Source organism: Muscardinus avellanarius (assembly GCF_963383645.1).
Source record: "Muscardinus avellanarius genome assembly, chromosome: 15".
NCBI classification, from domain to species: Eukaryota; Metazoa; Chordata; class Mammalia; order Rodentia; family Gliridae; genus Muscardinus; species Muscardinus avellanarius.
In genome coordinates, this window is record NC_137801.1 from 31,647,062 (window position 1) to 31,667,033 (window position 19,972).

The 19,972-nt window shown below is 37.1% G+C and overlaps 1 protein-coding gene across 1 annotated transcript in view; it reads left to right on the forward strand.

Annotated features, from left to right (window-relative positions):
• Nucleotides 1-1,169: 1,169 nt before the first annotated feature.
• RMDN2 (regulator of microtubule dynamics 2) overlaps nucleotides 1,170-19,972 on the forward strand; it is a gene marked incomplete at both ends in the record, with an annotated part of 64,551 nt that continues 45,748 nt past the window's right edge. The window contains one exon of the mRNA XM_080711354.1: nucleotides 1,170-1,615. Within this exon, the coding sequence (XP_080567480.1) occupies nucleotides 1,170-1,615 (446 nt within the window). The remainder of the gene's footprint in view (nucleotides 1,616-19,972) is intronic.

Consider the following 19,972-nt stretch of genomic DNA (forward strand, 5'->3'; position numbering starts at 1 on the left):
GAAGAAAGGGGTGAAGCCAGCATGTGTGTTATCACATCTGCTTTTCATATTGAACAAAATGGAGATGGGTGCCTTATAAACTTACCAAAGCTTGCTAAGGCATTTTATATCTCTAGCCCATATGCTTTAAAAATGCTAATCTCTAAGAATTAATGTAAGCCTGATGCTAAGGAAGAGCTTCTTGGCTGCTTTTAAAGACTAAGTAAGACTGAGAAATTCAGCAATTATAATTCAGAAATTAATTATATACAAGTAAAGATAACTTGAATTTTTATTTATTTATTTATTTTTGGTGGTACTGGGGATGGAACCCTTCTACCTCTGGGCTACACTCCCAGACCTATTTTATATTTTAATTGGAAACAGGCTCTCTTAAGCCTGAGAGGCTGGCTTCGAACCTGTGTGATCCTCTTGTCTTCGCCTCCCAAGCGTGGGGATTACAAGCATGTGCCACCACGCCTGGCTAACTTGAATTCTTAAATAATTTTCTCAGAAATATATAGCTATATGTTTACTTCTATCTATCAAATGCTTTAAACATTTCAGTAAAAGATAAATTTTAAATTTGTCATGAAGAATACAAATTCTGAATTAAACTCCATACTTGATACTAGACTTCAATAATATCCTAAAAGTAAATATTTTTATTGGGTCACATATATTGTAGAGATATTTACTCATAATATTTTTTAGTTTATGGTTTATCAAGTTTTTTTTTTTTTTTTGTGGTAGTAGGGATGGAACCCAGGGGCATTCTACCTCTGAGATACACCCCCAGTCCTATTTTTTAGTCTTTTTTATTTTTTATTTTTTATTTTTTATTATTTTTTTTTAGCTTTTTAAATTTTTTATTGGTGCACTGTATTCATACATCATAGTGGGATACAAACTTTCGTAGACATACATGCACACATCGGTCTCACTGATTTGCGAAGGGTCTCTTTAAGTAGCAAGGCAACCCGCTAACCACAATCTCCTAGTCTCCACCTCCTGAATGCTGGGATTACAGGCATGCACCACCACACCCGCATGTGCCACCACACCACACAATGGTTTTTTATAATAAAGACTTGGCTTTCATTGATTGAAAAAGCACTAATATTTTTGTCTAGGACAAAGACAATATTCATTTACATTTGTGCTCTCAATTTTAGAAACAAAACTGAGAAATGCCTCATTCTACAAACAAAGAACTGATTTTTGGCATCATGGTGGGAACTGCTGGAGTCAGCCTGCTAGTTTTGTGGTATCACAAGATTCGTAAAGCAAATGCAACAGTGACTTTACCTAAATTTCTTTCTCTGGGTAACACATTTGATTCAGTAACTTTGCAAGATGAGACTCATAATGGAACAGCGGTGATTTTTCAAAGAAAACAACTTCAAATATTGGAAAAGCTAAATGAATTGCTGACAAATATGGACGAACTCAAAGAGGAAGTCAAAATTCTTAAGGAAACCATTTCAAAGCTGGAGGAATGTATGCAAGATGAACTTGGAGGGACCATAACGGGTCATAAGATAAGTCCTCAGCACAGAGCTAGAAAAAGAAAGCTGACGACAGTTCAGAGTTCAGCATCAAGGCATAGCTCAGAGGAAGCGGAGAGTGAAGGAGGGTAAGTTTCCTTAAGATGTTTTCCTTCTTGCACTAATTGTTTATGCATTACTGGCATTATTTAGGACTTTTAATTGTGCATTTCCAGTCATATATTCTGCTACTAACAAGAAATGAAAATGCATGATTATTTTGACTTAGATTATAATTAAAACCACTTTCAGTATTATCAATATTTTAGGTGGTTTGGACTGCATTGATAAAAGAAATATAAATCAGTGGTAGGTGATATCATGTGAGTATTGAGAAAGACAGCAATCATTTGCCAAAATAGGTAACCCCCCCTTTTTTTTTTTAATGTGGTTACTGCGTGACACCTTATATAAGAACTCTCTAGACCAGTGCCGTCCAATAGAACTTTCTATGATGATGGAAATAAACTATATTTGTGCTTCCCCATATAATTGCTGCTAGCCACATGTGGCTCTTTTGTTGTTTTTGTTTTTGTTGTTGTTGTTGTTGTTGTTGTTGTTGTTGTTTTGTGGTACTGGGGCTGGAACCCAGGGGCATTCTTCCTCCGAGCTACACCCCCGGCCCTATTTTTTATTCTTTATTTTGACTTCGGCCTGGCTAGCTCAGTCCGTAGAGCATGAGACCCTTATTCTTTATTTTGAAACAGGGTCTCACTAAGTTGCAAAGAGACTCACTAAGTAGCTGAGGCTGTCCATGAACCGCGATCCTCCTGTCTCAGCCTCCCAAATGCTGAGATTACAAGCGTGCGCCACCACGCCTGGCTCATATGTGGCTCTTAAGCACTTAAAATGTGGCTAATGTTGCCGGGCGTGGTGGCGCACGCTTGTAATCCCCGCGCTTGGGAGGCGGAGACAGGAGAATTGCACTGGTTGAAGCCAGCCTTGCTGGCTTAAGAGACCCTGTTTCCAAATTAAAATATAAAAAATGTAGGTCTGGGAGTATAACCCAGAGGTAGAAGGGTTTCCAGGAACCCCAGTACCACCAAAAAAATGTTGCTGATACAAGTGAAAAATTGAAATTGTAATTTAATTGTAATTATAATTTTATTTTGTTTAATCATAATTAAATTTAAATTACCACTTGGGCTAGGGCTACTAAATTTTAGTGCAGATTAAAAATATTTGAGAATGTATAAGTGATTCAGTTTTATCTTTATTGGGTTAATTCATTGAAATTTTAAACTTATTTTTATATCCTTTTATTTGTGCATTATAGTCTCACATCATAATGTAGTTCAGAGTGATAGGGGCATACATGCACACAGCACTTGGTGAGCTTCTCCAGCCATCATATTGACGTTGACATTGGTATTTTCACATATGCATACAATGTCAATGGAAGTATTTCCTTCATATATTCTCCTCTTCCTCTACGCCCCCCTGAGCTCTCTCCATCACTCCACTGGGGTTTCTCCTTCTTTATTTAAAGTCCCTCTTGTATCCTGATGATTACTCCCTAGCTTTTCTGCATGTAAGAGAAAACATATGACCCTTCACTTTCTATGAGTGTGTAATCTCATTTAACGTGATATTCTCCATGTCCATCCGCTTTCCTGAAAATGACACAATTTTGTTCTTTATTGCTGAATAGAATTCCATTGTATGTATATTCTATAATTTTTAATCCACTTACTTGTTGATGGGATACCTATAGGCTGATTCTATAATTTGGCTATTGCGTAATTAATTGAATTCTAACACCAAGAACATAGATAATGTTCTTTTAGGGGAAAATTATAAATTAAATTGTATCTGACTTGTGTTTTGAAGACTAACATATGCAGGTCAAAAAATAAAAAAATTTAAAGGAGGACTAATTAGTATGTTATAGCCTGAAAATCTTGAGGGTTAGGAATTCTGTGTCTTCATTGTTTCACTCCTAATACTGTATTGTTGTGGCTGGTACAGAGTAGGTGCCAGTAAAGGTTTCCTGAATGAGTGCTTGATCTACACAGTTACCATGGGATTGGCAGGAGAGATCTGGAGGGAGAAACAAAGAGTAGGGATAAAATATAAATACTTAATCAGGTCTTAGAGATCACTGCTAGGACTGGAATTGTTTAATATCTTTTTATATAAATTCAGGAAATAACTATGAAGTTTTCCAGATAGGGAAGTCCGCAAAGGATCAATCTAAATAATAAGTTCTAAAAAAATGTGTGTTCCTGAACAACAACAAGTTGTAGACTTGTTTCAAAATAGGCAAATATTTAAAAGGAATCTAAAATAGTACTAAACCACTCAAAACGAAGACCTGGTAGTTATTATAGGGACAGAAAACACTCTCTTATTATATTTTATTAATGATAAAAATCCCATCATGACATGGAACATCACTGAGCGTCACTGAAGACAAGCCATCTGGTTATCCTACTTGTAGGTAAATCTGTGGTAGTTCTTCATCACACAGTAGTCCTGCTTGTGGTTCTGGCATTCACATGTAGTAAGGACATGACAGAACCAGGGATTAGCTAGATCTGATCCACTTAGACAGAGGAGGACTGGCATCTGGGTACAGGAATGTAGAACAAGAGGAGATAAAAAGACTCTGGCTAAATGTATAGCCTAGTTAAAGAAATTATAAAATTCTATAGTGATAACCTTCATTAAGTTTATGACAAGGAAAAAGAAAATAATGATAGTACTTGATTAAACTTCAAATAATGGCATCAGTGTACATTTTTAATGTGGATTCAAGAAAGAGTTGTGAAATTTATGAAAGGCAGTCACATGCAACTAGTAGAAAAAAACAGGCACATCAGAACTCTAAGACTGTTACCAGGGAAGACTGTTACCTCTTGCTTAATTTTGGGTGTCTTTGTTAGCAATAAAATACTAAAATAGTGATATGCAGTGCAATGACAGAGTAGGCTATAGTAAATAGTACTTAATAAAGCAGACAAAGAGAAACTTTGTCTTTTGCCCCATTCTAGAAAAATAAAATAAGCATATTAGCCAGGTGCCTTGGAGGTGCCTATAATCCCAGTATTTGGGAGGCTGAGACAGGAGGATTGCATATTCGAAGCCAGCCTCAGCGACTTAGTAGAACCCTGTTTAATAAAAATATATATTTATTTTTAATAAAAAAATAAAGTGGCTGGGAGTATAGCTCAGAGGTAGAGTGCCCCTGAGTTTAATCCCCAGTACCAAAAAAGGCAAATAAATGCATATTTAATTTGATATTTTTATTTATTTATTTTTTGTTGTTGTGGTACTGGGGGTAGAACCCAGGGGCTTTTCTATCTCTGGGTTATACTCCCAGACCTATTTTATACTTTATTTGGAAACAGGGTCTCACTGAGTTGCTGAGAGCCTCACTAAGTACCTAAGGCTGGCTTCAAACCTGTGCCATCTTCCTGTCTCAGCCTCCCAAGTGCAGGGATTACAAACATATGCCACCACGCCCGGCTTTTAATTTGATATTTTTAAATGAAGGGAATAAAATATAGAAAGATTTAACACATCTTTTAAATAAATTTTAAAATAATTTTAAAAATTAATTTTTCAATAGGTAAGAGCTGATTTTTATTTTATCTTATTTTATTTTTTGGTGGTACTGGGGATGGAACCCAGGGGCCTTCTACCTCCAGGCTACGCTCTCAGACCCATTTTTCATATTTTATTTGGAAACAGGGTCTCTTAAGCCTGCTAAGTCTGGCTTCAAACCTGTGCGATCCTCCTGTCTCAGCCTCCCAAGAGCAGGGATTACAAGTGTGTGCCACCACGCCTGGCCAAGAGCTGATTTTTAAATAAATACTTTAAAAAAAAAAACTGAGGTCTTTGGAAAATGTGTTTTAGATTGCCTGTTCTAATGTATCAGAGGCAGTTATATGGTCACATGACAAGTTTATCTTTTATGAGAGGTGTCTAGAGAATTTTACCTCTTTAAGTAAAGTAGATACCAATTTCCAAGTGCTATTAGTTTTACACAAGAAAGGAAAAATAGCCTGGCGTGGTGGTGCACGTTTGTAATTCCTGCACTTGGGAGGCTGACACAAGAGGATCGCGCAGGTTCGAAGCCAGCCTCAGCTGGCGTTAAGAGACCCTGTTTCCAAATAAAAAATATAAAATAGGTCTGGGAGTGTAGCCCAGAGGTAGAAGGCCCCTGGGTTCCATCCCCAGTACCACTAAAAATAAAAAAATAAAAAAAAGAAAGGAAAAATATACTTAGTACACTTAGTTGTTGACAAGACTTCAGTGTTAGGACTCATGAACTCTGATCTTATCAAAAATCAGTGGGATGCATCTTCTGCAAAAAGAAGCTCCCCAGGCCTTCTCCAGTACAGAAGTGTCCTCATGGCCTTTGTGGGACTCAGCCAATTTCATCTACGTGGAGTGGTAGTGAGAACAACTGATGCTCAGTGTGATAAAGCAGGCCCCCTAGGACCTTAACTGTTAAGACTGTTCCTTTATCTTTTACTAACAGTTTCATCTTGTAAAGCATCTTTACTTCTCAGCAAAAATATGTTTTGACTGACTTTTATTACTGCTCTAAGACATTGAATTAGCTACGACCTTGGCAACATTAGTGTCTTCAGTGAGAGCTGTATGTGGCACCAAATAAGTGAAAGAGGAGGAGTGTTTTGGAGAGGAGAACGTCCTGACACCCTTCCTTGGTGCGCAGTAAGAAAAAAAAATTTTTTTTAATTCTTTTTAGGTCACTAATTTATGTTAATATTTTTGGTTTATTGAAGTCCTTATTCCTAAAAACTTTTTAGTTCATTTTCTTTTGTAAACTCCCCACTGCCGTCATCTTGAGTACAATATTAATGTGAAAAAACCAGAGGTTTATTTTTCTTTCATATAAGAATAGAAATAAGAACACTGCAATTTTTTTTTTCTTGAATCTGTTATCCCATTTAATGTTCAACTAGTTCTTTTGGTAACTCATCCTATTCCTTATTTTATTCGATTTCTGTGCTTTTCATGTCTAGCAAAGTTTTGTGACAGTTAACTCTGATAAATTTAACCTGACATGATTTATTTTCTAGAGTATATAAATACTGTGGGTGACCACCCAATTTTTACATTAAATAGGTAATCTGAGCACAGATTAGAAAGGAAATTACACCAAAACATAAACTGCATTACCTTCCATTTGCAAACTGAAACAAATATGAAAATGTGCACACTGGAATGGCAGTATTCTCGTTTCGGTTAATTGGTCATGTTAATTTTTCCTTGACTAGATATTTAAACAGTAGTTACTTTTAATTTCTCTCTACTTGGTGGTGGAAATGTTAAACCATGATAGTTTTTGCTACCAGCTCTCAACCACTTACCTTTTGGAAAATACTCATTTTGGGGGATTTTGTACTTAGAGGTAATGTCAGAAAATGTTAAGCATGTCCTTCTTAAGAAAATACAAGGTTTCTAATTGTCATGTTACCATGGTGATTCAAGTAAATTAGAAATATTTAACTGCAGTCTTGAATTATACAGTCGAGATATATATATATCATGGTCTCGGCTTGATGTAAAGTAAATGAGCAGTGACCTGGCAGATTTTTCTTTTAGTAATAACAAAACCTAGCTTCACTTCAATCTTTACTTTTGTCTTTGACCATTCAACAATGAGAAAATGATAAAAGGTATCTGAGAATTAAGTTTCTAGGTCCCTTGAATACTGGATTTTCTTTGTCTTTCCCATCCATGGCAGCTATTTAAAGTCACTCAAAATATTCATACACATTAGTTCTCTCTCATAGGAGCTGCCACACCTCACAGTTTTAAAGTGTATTCTATAGATCAGTAACATACTGACATGTAATTGTAATTTAGTACGCGCAAAAATGACTCAAGAAGAAAAATAACATTGCAGTGTCTATTTACCTTTGTATAGGCAATTGCTTACATTACCCTTTTAACAATTGTACTTGGATAAAATGCTATGATTCTATAGGAATGTCACAGTGCAAGCTGCTTACCCAGGCACAGAGTATTAAAATTGTGAAGATTTGTGGTTGTATTAAAACTGTTGTGCCATTATACCTCAAAAAAGCCCTCCCCATTTCCCTTTTCTCTATCATATGTGACCCATATTGCTTTATCAAACTATGGGCTTAATAGCCGGGCGTGGTGGCGCATGCTTTTAATCCTAGCATTTGGGAGGCTGAGACAGGAGGATCGCAGTTCACGGACAACCTCAGCTACTTAGTGAGGTCCTTTGCAATCAGTGAGACTGTGTTTCAAAAATAAAGAATAAAAAATAGGGCTGGGGGGTGTAGCTCGGAAGTTGAATGCCTTTGGGTTCTACACCCAGTACCGCAAAAAAAAAAAAAAAAATTAAATACAAAAACTATGGGCTTAAAATCTGTTATTTCAATGAAAATGTTATGTGAAGCTCTAGAAATCTCCTCTTTAAAAAGTTAAATATTACTTGCCAGGCGTGCACCCTTGTAATCCCCGTGCTTGGGGGGCGGAGACAGGAAGATTGCGCAGGTTCGAAGCCAGCCTTGCTGGCTTAAGAGACCCTGTTTCCAAATAAAAAATATAAAATGGGTCTGGGAGTGTAGCCCGGAGGTAGAAGGGTTCCATCCCCAGTACCACCTAAACAACAACAATAACAAAAAAGTTAAATATTACTTAAGTTTAAAGGAATACATTCATTTTTTTCCCCATTTCACTGGTTCTTTACAAAGAAAAGTATGTTTTGAAATCTGGCACAGGGTTGTATAGTGAACCTGTAGGGTTTTTCTTTTGTTCTTGACATATTTTATTTTAGTAATAAATCCATATAATTTTCTTAGATAGTATCAAAAATAACAAGCCTGAGTATTTTGGGGAAAAAAAAGACAAGAAAAGAAATCCCACAAGTCTACCCCAGCATAATACATGGCAGTGCACCTGGCAACTTAGATGGTGTTACCTCATAAATGATAGAGGATAGCGATGAAAGCGAGACACAGACAGATAAAAACTTTCCAAGGTTTACTTACAACTTTTAACTTTCACTTTCATGATGTAAAATATAGGCCTTGCTTTATGTTAATTCGCATTTTTACTCTTGCCATTGTTTACTTCTGGCAAGTCAGTTTTGGTGTGGAAATTTTAATTATTCAAGGTATTAACATAAATGGATTCAGATACTCAATATGTGGTTGTTGTACTCCTTAATGACATAGTAGTCTAAATTTGCAAAATAAAAAAGGTGTTATGTTTTTTACACTTAAAAGAGGACCCATGCGTGGTGTGGTGGTGCACGCTTGTAATCCCCGCGCTTGGGAGGCAGAGACAGGAGGATTGCACAGGTTCGAAGCCAGCCTCAGCTACTTAGTGAGGCTCTCAGCAACTTAATGAGACCCTGTTTCCAAGTAAAATATAAAATAGGTCTGGGAGTATAGCCCGGAGGTAGAAGGGTTTCTAGGAACCCCAGTACCACCAAAAAAAAAAAAAAAAAAAAAAGGACCCATAACATAACACTAAAATCCTCTCTCTACTCCTCTACTCCTTCCTCTCAGAAATAACCTTTATCTTAAAGTTGGTGTGCAGTCTTTTTTGAAGTTTTAATGCTTCTACTACATATATATGTTTATATGAACAAGGTGTAAGTAGTCTTTTGTTCCTAAAATGTACATACATGGCGTTATAGGGTGCATAACCTTTTTTTTTTTTTTTTTTTTGGTGGAACTGGGATTCCTGGAAACCCTTCTACCTCTGGGCTACACTCCCAGACCTATTTTATATTTTTATTTGGAAACAGGGTCTCCTAAACCAGCGCGCGCGGCTGGCTTAGAACCTGCGCGATCCTCCTGTCTCCGCCTCCCAAGCGCGGGGATTACAAGCATGCGCCACCACGCCTGGCAGGTGCATAACATTTTGTAAGTTGGCTTTTGAGCTAAAAGTTTTTTGAAGTTTTCAATATTCGTATAGGTAAACAAACACTCTACTACTTTCAACTAACATGCTATATTCCATTGAAGGAGTATTTGTATATACCTTAGTTCTGTTTTGATGGATGTGAGGTCACATTTTTTTTGCTCTTATAAACACTTTTATTTATAATTCCTCATGTGTATATGGAAGAATTTCTTAAAAGTACTATTTGAAGTACTTTTAGGCATTGTGGACCATACAGTTTCTGTCTCAACTAGTCAGCTCTGCCAGTATTGTGTGAAAGCAGCCATAGACAATATGGGCGTGGCTATGTTACAATAAAACTTTATTTACAAAATGAGGTACGGGTGGATTTGGCTCCCAGAGTAAAGTTCGCCAACCCCTGAACTAGAAAAATACATTTAGCAGTAGTCTTTCAGTTTAATGTTTTTGGTCAAATAAAAAAGGCCTGGATTTGTTTTACTCTATTCGGAATTTAGGCTTTTTTTTTTTTTATTAAAAGAAGCTTTGCAAGAGCAGGTGCTGGATGATTATGAGGACAGAAATCTGATCTAGGCCTGGACAGATGGACAGGAGGTAAAGATGTGGACACCAGTAAGGGAGGGCCTTATTTCAAGGATCCTGACTTTGAATGGGAGGAGAAATGCACAGCAAGAAGGGAGTATCCAGTTCAGAGAGCAGATATTTTATGTTTGATGTTTTGATTTTTTTTAACATAAGGGGTACTTGAGCTTATTTATAGGCTTCAGGGAAGAAGCCAAAAGAGAGAGAAAGAGAACCAATACAGTAAAAGACCTTTTATTTTTATTTTTCTAAAAAAGGAAATAACCTCTGTGAAACAAGATGTGACCTGGCCCTTTCATGGTGGTGTACCTTAGGTAATGGAATAATGTAGAAAAAAGAATAGTATCACTGCACACCCTGGGCACACTTTATAACCCTCAAGATAATATCTGGTAACACGGGAACCAGCAGTATAAAGTCTCTAACACTGCCACCTGCAGTGAAGAAGAACTAGCTTGGAAAAGATTAAGTGCATCTCTGTCTTCCATTATCTTCCTAATCAAGTGTCCCCATTGCTATAAAATTTATAGATATAGTACTTGGAGGGTTATTAAGAAACAAAGGATAAGTTTATAAATTCATTCTTTTCTAAAACGTCCAATTTTGTAATGAATGAAAACATAACAGAGTTAACCTGATAAATAAAAGATGAACATTACTGTCACTATATATAATTAGGCATACTTTTTATTTTATTTTTACTTTTTGGCATTAGAGGTTGGACCCAGAGGTATTCTACCTCCAAGTTATATATTTTCCCATTTTTTTTGTACAAGAGATTGAACCCAGTGGCATTCTACCTCTGAGCTGTGCCCCTAGCCTTATTTTATTTATTTTTCTATTTTTAAACATGGTCTTGCTAAGTTGCTGAGGAGCTCACTAAGTTGCTGAGGCTGGTCTCAAACCTGTGAACCTCCTGTCTCAGCCTCCCAAGTACTGAGATTATAGGTGTGCAACACCTTTGGCTGCCCTATTTTATTTCTCTTTTGAAACAAGAATCTTTCAAAGTTGCTGAAGGACCTTACTAAGTTGCTGAAACTGGCCTCTAGCCTGTGATCCTCCTGTCTCAGCCTCCCCAGTACTAGGATCACAAGTGTACACCCCACCCAACTCATAATTAGGTATACCTGATGAGCCATTTATTAAGGAGAAATCTAATATACTGAATTGAATAGTTTATATTATTATTATTGACTAATAATTGGATCAGCTGGTAATATAATTGTACATTTCTATATTACCAAATTTAGAGTAGCTCACATTCTCTGGAATAATATAGAAAAATTTGAATTGGCCAATTCAGGTTATTTAAGTCACTTCTAATTTAGAGCTAGTCGTTTTATGTTATTAAAAATTCAGACTCCATATGGTTCTTCTTCTAGTCTTCGACTTCTCCCCAGGTATAGGGTAGATTCCTTGAAGGAACATATCTAGGCACCAGGAAGAAGGACATTCAGTCCTGGTGAGCTAATGATTCATCTGTTACTTCTCTGAAGAGAATAGAACATCTGTAGTCCCAGCAATTCAAGATGCTGAGACAGGACGATCACAAGTTGGAGACCAACCTGGACAATTTAGTGGGGCCTTGTCTCAAAATAAAACATAAAAAGGATTAGGGGTATAGCTCAGAGGTAGAGCACCCCTGAATTCCATCCTCACTATCAACATAAAAAAACAAAAGAACTTTAAGAGCATAATATTTATTTCAAAATTACTATAAATGGTATTTTTGTTGCTTTAATTTAAGTTTCCTTATAGGTGTCCCATACTATAAGGACAACAGGACATACTGGGTTAATGTATTAGGTTGTGTGTAGTGTAATACCAGATCACAAACCTGGCAATTGTGCAGTGAAAATTGAGAGCTCTAGGCCAAAAAAAAAAAAAAAAAAAAAAAAAAAAAAAAAAAAAAACACCTTTGTTCAAGCATTTCCTGGAGTAAGGTGTTAGGAAGGGAACAAAGACTAGAGGAGGTGATAGAGGTGGCAGGATGCTGAGCAGTGAGTAAGTATTTGAGAGGCAGTTATAAATGGCTCTGTACATATACATATACCTCTTATGGAGATAATATTCCAAAATGTTTTAGAACAGAGTAGAACATTTATTTTCTTGTAACTCTCACAGATGATTGTAAGTTCTTTTGGTGTGATGAAAGTCACACAGCAGATCTCCATAATTGTGCGGGTGGCCCAGAGAGTCGAAGGCACAGTCTACTGTTGATGTGAGTGTAGCTTGTTTCTTTCTTGGGAGGACAATGACTTGCTATCTTTTAAGCGTTTTCTTCCCATTTCAATACATCAGACCAAAGTCTACAATGGCCATTGTATCTGTTAGCATTCTCACTGTCATAATCCAAAACAACTGACCACACACAATTTAGAGAAAGGAAGAATTATTTGCTCACAGTTTTTGGAGATTTCAAGTTTAGTCCATGACAGGCTGGATCTGCAGAGGTCAGGACATGGTAGTATTAAAGAGAGAAGGAGAGAGAGCAAGGCTCTGCTCTCACATCATGGAAGCTGGAAGCAAAAGAGAGGAGAGATCTTATATAATCCCTGAGGCCACACCCCCAGGGGCTTCTCTTAGCAACCGAGCCCCACCTCTAACATGGCTGCCCAGGTTTTCATGAGGGCAAGGAAGACATTCTAAATCCAAATCATTACAGTTACTCTTCCTTATCACTGGAGGATGTAGCAGCCTGGAGTGGTGAAAGAAGGATGAATTAGTAGACCAGGGTGTGGAAAGTTGCTGGTGAGAGAGATGGTTGTGAGGAAAGACTTGTGCAGATATTGTTGTGTTATCACCCTCATGCAGCTGTTTCTTCACCCTTTGATTTGCTGGTGATTCTTTGAAAATAGTGGAGTCAAAATACCCATTACACAGCCACACGAATTTCAGCTTTTCAGCCAGGTAAGCTGTGGAATAATTTTATTCTGAACTGATGTCATTAGATTCTAGAGTCTGCTGTCATCACATTCTGTGTTATTGCTAGGTCAATTCCACATGCAGCTTAACAGACTTCTGACCCTTTCCACCTACACAAGGCATTTTACGGATGAAGGATGATAGAAGGAAAGGAAAGTCTTACTTTGAATTAAATTCAAAATGGGAAAATGCTTAAGGTGAGCCTTTAAAAACAAAACAAAAAATACTTCATGTGTTTCATGCTTCATATGCTAAAGAACATGGGAAATATTCAGAAACCAAGCTTTAGTGCTCCTTTTGGTTTTCCACAATAACTGGGTATCTGGAATGGCAGTATAGTTAGGTGAAACATCCTTCCCAGATAAATTTTGCTTCATCCATGGTTAATATTTTAAAATGCAATTAGTCAAAAGGATATAAGTTTATCTTACTTCACTCCTTTAAATACAGTAATAGTTACAAACAGATATTGTGATTTGTTTTATTTAAAACCATAAGTTCAGCCAGGCGTGGTGGCACACGCTTGTAATCCCTGTGCTTGGGAGGTGGAGACAGGAGGATCGTGTAGGTCCAAAGCCAGCCTCTCTGGCTTAAGAGACCCTGTTTCTAAATAAAAATATAAAAAAATAGGTCTAGGATTATAGCCCAGAGGTAGAAGGGTTTCCAGGAACCCCAGTACCACCAAAATAAATAAATAATTAAATAAAAAACCTAAGTTCTATTTCCAGAGATCCTTTAGTTCTAGTGTTCTTTTATATGATTTTCTTTGTCTTTCTTTCTTCTCTGAGCCTTTCAGTTTCCCCAAGCTTCAGTAGAGTGGGCAGGTACTTACACTGGGTAGAGTGACTCTTCTACCTCTCTGCATTCTTTGGGGCACATCTGTATGGCCATCAACTTTAGCTGCCCTGTTTTTCTTATTCTCTGTTGTTTCCCTATTGGTAAGGTGGACATTATTCCTCAGGAGGCTTGGCAAGTCTCTACTGTACTCCCTATTCTTTTTCCTCATTTCACCCTTTTTTTAAACTCTAGCTACTGCAAAGAGGACCAGAGCTACCAACCAGATTGTCCTGATGATCAAGTTGCTTCAGACCCTCAGCATCATGGAGCCTCTTCTATTTTACCACCAAAAATGTCTTTTCATCGTAAAACATCTCGTCCTTCTGCATTTTATGAAGTCATTGCACCCAAAGAAAGTAGAAAATTCTCTAAGGCATCAAATGAATTTGTCCGTTCATTTCCCTCTGCAAGAAGACTCTCTTTATTTGATAGATTTTTAAAAGGGAGTCTGTTCCCTAGTAAGCGACAAAGTAGAGTGAACTTCGATTCTCAAGAAAACATAAACTTTGGTGACTCTCCCTTAGAGCATTTTGCTGCCTTTCAGTCCCGAGGATCTTTTTCTTCCCGTAAACTAAGCATAGTTTCTTGCTACAGTAGTACCATTTTTTTTGATCCTCAAGCAAATGGTCATGACATGTTCAATCTAAATGAAATTGAATTTTTTTCCAAAGGCACAGGCCATGCTGATGCTGACAGACATACCTCTGTTATTCCTGAATATAACTCTAAATACATTACAAGTTTTGAAGGAAGAGTTCCTTTAGTCCGATGGAATACTGCAGATAGAGCCTCCTATCAACAAAGCATGTCATCCTTCTTTTCTCTTCCAACTGTTGCTTCCTCTACCAGTCAAACAAATGGATTTTTCATTGATGCTAAAGAAAGTGACCAGTTAAATAAAGAGTCAAAAGTTTCCTTTCATCTTGGGTCTCAGAGTCATGGTACCAATCATTCTCCATCTATGACTCAACAGTATCCCTACTCTCAAAGTGAAACTTCTCCTGGCTTCCATAATATTGGATTTTCTTCATTTTATAAGAATGCTGGTAGCTATATCTCATTTCAAAATGAAGTCATCTCAGGCCCACAGGAACAGGAAAATATTTCTGTCACACCTGAAGATGAAGACAAACCTGTGCCTATCGAAATTCCTACAATAAGGTCATCTCATCTCAGATATTTTACTTTCCTAAGAAGGGTATCTCAAATCAGGTGCCCACCAGTACGATAAAGTCTATAAAAATTACCCTTTGCTTCTCTTAGAAATCCCCTTTCCCCACTGAGCTTCATTGTAGTTTCAGAAAATAGATTTTTATATTGCAGTATAAATTTAGTTGCTATAATTTTGAAAGTTTATTGACATTATTGGAATATGAAATTGATCTGTTTCAGAATTTTTTCAGATTACTGTTTAGAAATTAGCTGATTACAAATTTCTAAATGACTATTGTAATACTTCGGGTATGAAGCTAGCATCAAGCTTTGATATATAGGTTATATAAATATAATACATTCTTTGCAATTTAGTACCTTCTTTTGTCCTACACTGATCATTAGAGATAGCATTCCTACATAATCTTCAGGGTTGTATTGATCAATTCACATATTTATATCAGTCTTGCTAGCTATATTTCTTATGTCTGACATCTCATGACATAACATTTTTGTTAACACAAGAATCAACAAAAATGAATTGTAAATAGACAATATTATAATGACAATATGCAAAATATTTAGAAACCAGATGTTTTAACTAAATTATTTTAACCCACACATTTATATTGGCACAAATATGGGGTATTAGAGAACTCAAATGTCAGAGATAAAAAGTATATGTATTAGTTTCCCAAAACTATATTTTTTAAAGTGAATATTTTTCATGTTTAATTATGCAAAACTTATAAATATGCTTATTAAATAACTAATGAGTGATAAATTAATATAAGCAATTAAGATACTTAAGTTGGAATATAATTAGCTTTTTTAGAGGAAAGGCATTTTCATTATTTTCAATTATTTATCATAATAAAATACCCCCAAATCTATATCCTTAGGCTAAGATGTCACTTACATTGATGTCTTTTTCTTTCTTTAAACATGTATTTTAAATCTTTTTTCAATTTTAGCTTAGTTATGATTACATGATTTTATATGGTACTGGGGATTGAACCGAGGGGCATTCTACCTCCAAGCCACACCCCAAGCTCTATTTAATTTTTTATTTTGAAACAGGGTCTCACCAAGTTGCAGAGGCTGATCGCAAATCTTTGACCCTCCTGTCTCAGGCTCCCAGGTACTAGGATTACAGGCATGTGTCACACCCAGCTGGGATTAAATATGTAAAACATAAAATTTATCATTGTAACCACTTTTAGGTGTATTGATTCGTGTCATTAAGTCATTGACATTCATGTGCAACCTGTACCACACTCATCTTCACAACTCTTCATCTTGCAAAACTGAAATTGCACTCATTAAACAATAACTCGCCATTCCTCTCTTCCCCAGTTCCTGTCAACCACTATTCTACTTTTTATCTTTTTTTTTTCTTTCCTTTTTCTTTTTGTTTTTTTCAGTACTGGGGCTGGAACCCAGGGGCATTCTACCTCTGAGCTACACCTCCAGACCTATTTTTTTATTCTTTATTATGAAACAGGGTCTTACTGAGTTGCAAAGGGCCTCACTGAGTTAGCTGAGGCTGTCTGCGAACTGCACTCTTCCTGTCTTAGTCTCCAAAATGCTGGGATTACAAGCATGTGCCACCATGCCCGGCCATAGTAACTTTGAAATCAAGAAATCTGAGATCTGTGCCAGGTGTGGTGGCACACACTTGTAATCCCAGTATTGAGAAGTTGAGACAAGAAGATCGCAGGTTCGTGTCCAGCTTCAGCTACTTAGTGAGACTTTCAACAATTTAGTAAGACTCTGTTTCAAAATAAAGAATAAAAAATAGGGATGGGGATGTAGCTCAGAGGTAAAATGCCCCCGGGTTCAATCCCCAGTACTGCAAAAGAAAAAAAAATTTGAGATCTCCAACACTGTTCTTATTTTTTTTTAATTGATGCACTGTATTCATACATCATAGTGGGATACAAACTTTTGTAGACATACATGCACACATCGCCCAGTCAGCCCCCACCCGATCCCCACTCCATTCTCTCCCCATCCCTCCCTCCCATGCTTGGCTTAGTGGTTGACATCTAGTATTATAGCAATTTATCCAAAATTAAAAATGATAATCTCACATAACAGTTTCATTTGTCTGATACCAAGCTTTTGATGACTTAAAGATAACATTCAATATTTCTTTTTACTTTCTTAACAGAGAATATTTTTTTTCTATTTTTTAGGTGAAACTATCATATATTTATATATTTATTTTTCAGAAAAAAAATCTATCCTAATATGGAATATGGACTCTAGATACCCCAAACGATCTTGAAAAAGAACAAAGCTAGAAGATATATATTTTCTGATTTCAAACCATATAAAGCTACAATAATTGAAACAGTGTAGTACTATTCTAAAGGCAGATATATAAACCATTGGAGTTAAAAAGCCTAGAGCTAAATTCTTCCCTATATTGTCAAGTTATTTTTGACAAGGTTTCTACGAACATTTGGTGGTAGAAATAATAATCTTTTAACTAAATATTGTTGAAAAATAATAATTACATGGAAAAGAATAAAATTGGACCCTTACCTAATCCCATATATAAATATTAACTCAAAATAGATAAAAGACCTAAATATAAATCTTAAGACTATAAACTTTTAGGAGAAAATCTGGGTCATAAAACCTCACAACATTGAAATTGGCAGTGATTTCTTGGATATGATTTCAATGGCACAGGCAACAGAAGAGTATACAAACTCCCTGAAAAATAAAAAAATATTGTATATCCAAAGACAATGTAAACAGAGTTAAAAGTTACTAATAGAATGGGATAAAATATTTCCAAATGCTATATCTGAAGGTATATTAATATTCCAACTAGAAATCCTAAAAATTAACAACAATAAAGGCAAACAATACAATTTAGAGATAGGTAAAAGACTAAAATAAATAATGAATCTCCAAAGATAACCAATCTTAGTTATCTGCTGGGTGGAAAATCTTGTTTTTCTGGTTCTGGTGTTTATTACCTATTTCTTCTTTGTAGTTAATCTCTTTGAGTATTTTCTCTAGCGCTGGTTTTGAAGACATAAATTCCTTCAGTTTCTGTTTGTCATGAAAGCTTCTCATTTCCCCATCTAATTTTTTTTTTTTTTTTTTTTTTTTTTTTGGTGGTACTGGGGTTCCTGGAAGCTCTTCTACATCCGGCTACACTCCCACGGGCTACACTCCCAGACCTATTTTAATACATTTTTATGTGGAAACAGGGTCTCTTAAGCCAGTACAGCTGGCTTTGAACCAGCGCGATCCTCCTGTCTCTGCCTCCCAAGTGCGGGAATTACAAGCGTGCGCCACCACACCCGGCATTCCCCATCTAATTTGATAGAAAGTTTTGCTGGGTAGAGAATTTTGGGATGGAAGTTGTTTTCTTTCAGTTTGGAATATGTTACTCCAAGCCCTTCTGGCTCTCATGACTTGGTTTGGGAAGTCTGGAGTGATTCTAATTGGTTTGCCTCTGAATGTCACTTGGCCTTTTGTTTTTGTTGTTGCCTTTAAGATTCTCTGCTTGGCTTCTACATTGGTCATTTTGACAATTATGTGGCATGGGGAACCTCTTCTCTGATCCTGTCTAAAGGGAGTTCTATAAGTTTCCTGGACCTGTGTATCAATCTCTTGCTCTATGTCTGGAAAATTTTCTGCTATTACTTCCTTGAAGAGATTGTTGATCCCTTTGGTTTCACTTTCTTTTCCCTCCTCTATTCCAATTATTCTTAGGTTAGCTCTCTTAAAATGGGCCCATATTTCTTCAATATCAGATTCCTGCTGTCGGATATTTTTTTCTAGATTAGAAACTATGAGTTCATTTTTGGATTGCTCATCTTCTAAGAGCGAGATTCTGTTCTCCATGCGTTCTAATCGGTTGTTTGTGCTTTGAATTGAGGCCTTTACTTCATTAATTGCATCCTTTATCTCTTTTTGGCTCTCTCTGAGTTCTTTTCGAAACACCTCTATTATTTCTACAGTTATTTTCCTGATTTGATCTTCTAGAAATCTCTGATTTTCAGTTTTATCGGGTTCTGATGTTGTGGGGTTGTGGGCATTTATTGCTCCAGTATTATTCCTCTTTCCCATGATTTCGGAGGTTTGTGCCTTCTCTGGGTTCTTCCCTTGGGTCACTATGACGTCACTTAAGGTGTTCTGGATCTCGAGTCAGTAGTATCTCAGACCCCTCTACTCCTTTACTGGGTTTTATCACAGAGTCTCCGACCCAGAGAGTCGATAGAGGCTGCTTTAGACTATGGGGGGTGCCAGGTTGCACGTTCTCCTATGGTGTGATATCTCTGCCACCGCCCCTCCCCCACTGGGTCAAGTCCCAGGGAGTACAGTACTGGGATTTCTCCTCTGTGGCCCGCAATTTGACTCACTGTTGTTGAGTACGCAGATGTAGCTGTACTGGCCTCGCTGAATTCGGTGCCGCTGCCGCCCGTGGCAATATGGCGCCGCTGCTACGCCCTAGGCTGTGGGGCTGGCGTTTTTCTTCTTGGTTTTGATTTCTACTCTGAATCCCTGCAGCATGTGCTGAGCTCAGCCACTGGGAGCTTTAGATGCTCTCTGAGCGGAGAAATCCCGCCTGGCTGTTCCGCAGTGGCTCACTTTGGCTTGCTGTAGCCGTCCTGTAAATTTGCCGGTGCCGCCGGCAGTATGGCGCTGCTGCTGCGTCTGACGCGTCCTCGGGCGTGAGGCCACTGTATCTCCTCTGTGGCTCTGTTCTCAGTCTGCTTTCTCTCTGGAGCCTGGTGATTTTTTGTTTCACTGGTGATGGTGTTTTCTGGCTATGAAAGGCGCTGATTTTGTGGTAATGGAGATTTGTTGATAGCGGGGCTGTTAAGCCCCGCTTTTCTCGGTCACCATCTTCCCGGAAGTCAAAGTATGTCTTTTGATTGATTGACCCACTTATATATGAAGTAGTCACTGATAAGATTCACTGCTGCCATTTCATTGTTTTCTGTTTTTCTTGGGTTTTTTCCCCTGCTTCCTTCCTTTGAGTTAGATTTCTTGTAATGACATGTTTTAATTTCCTTTTGCATATATTTTCTAGTGACTTTCTT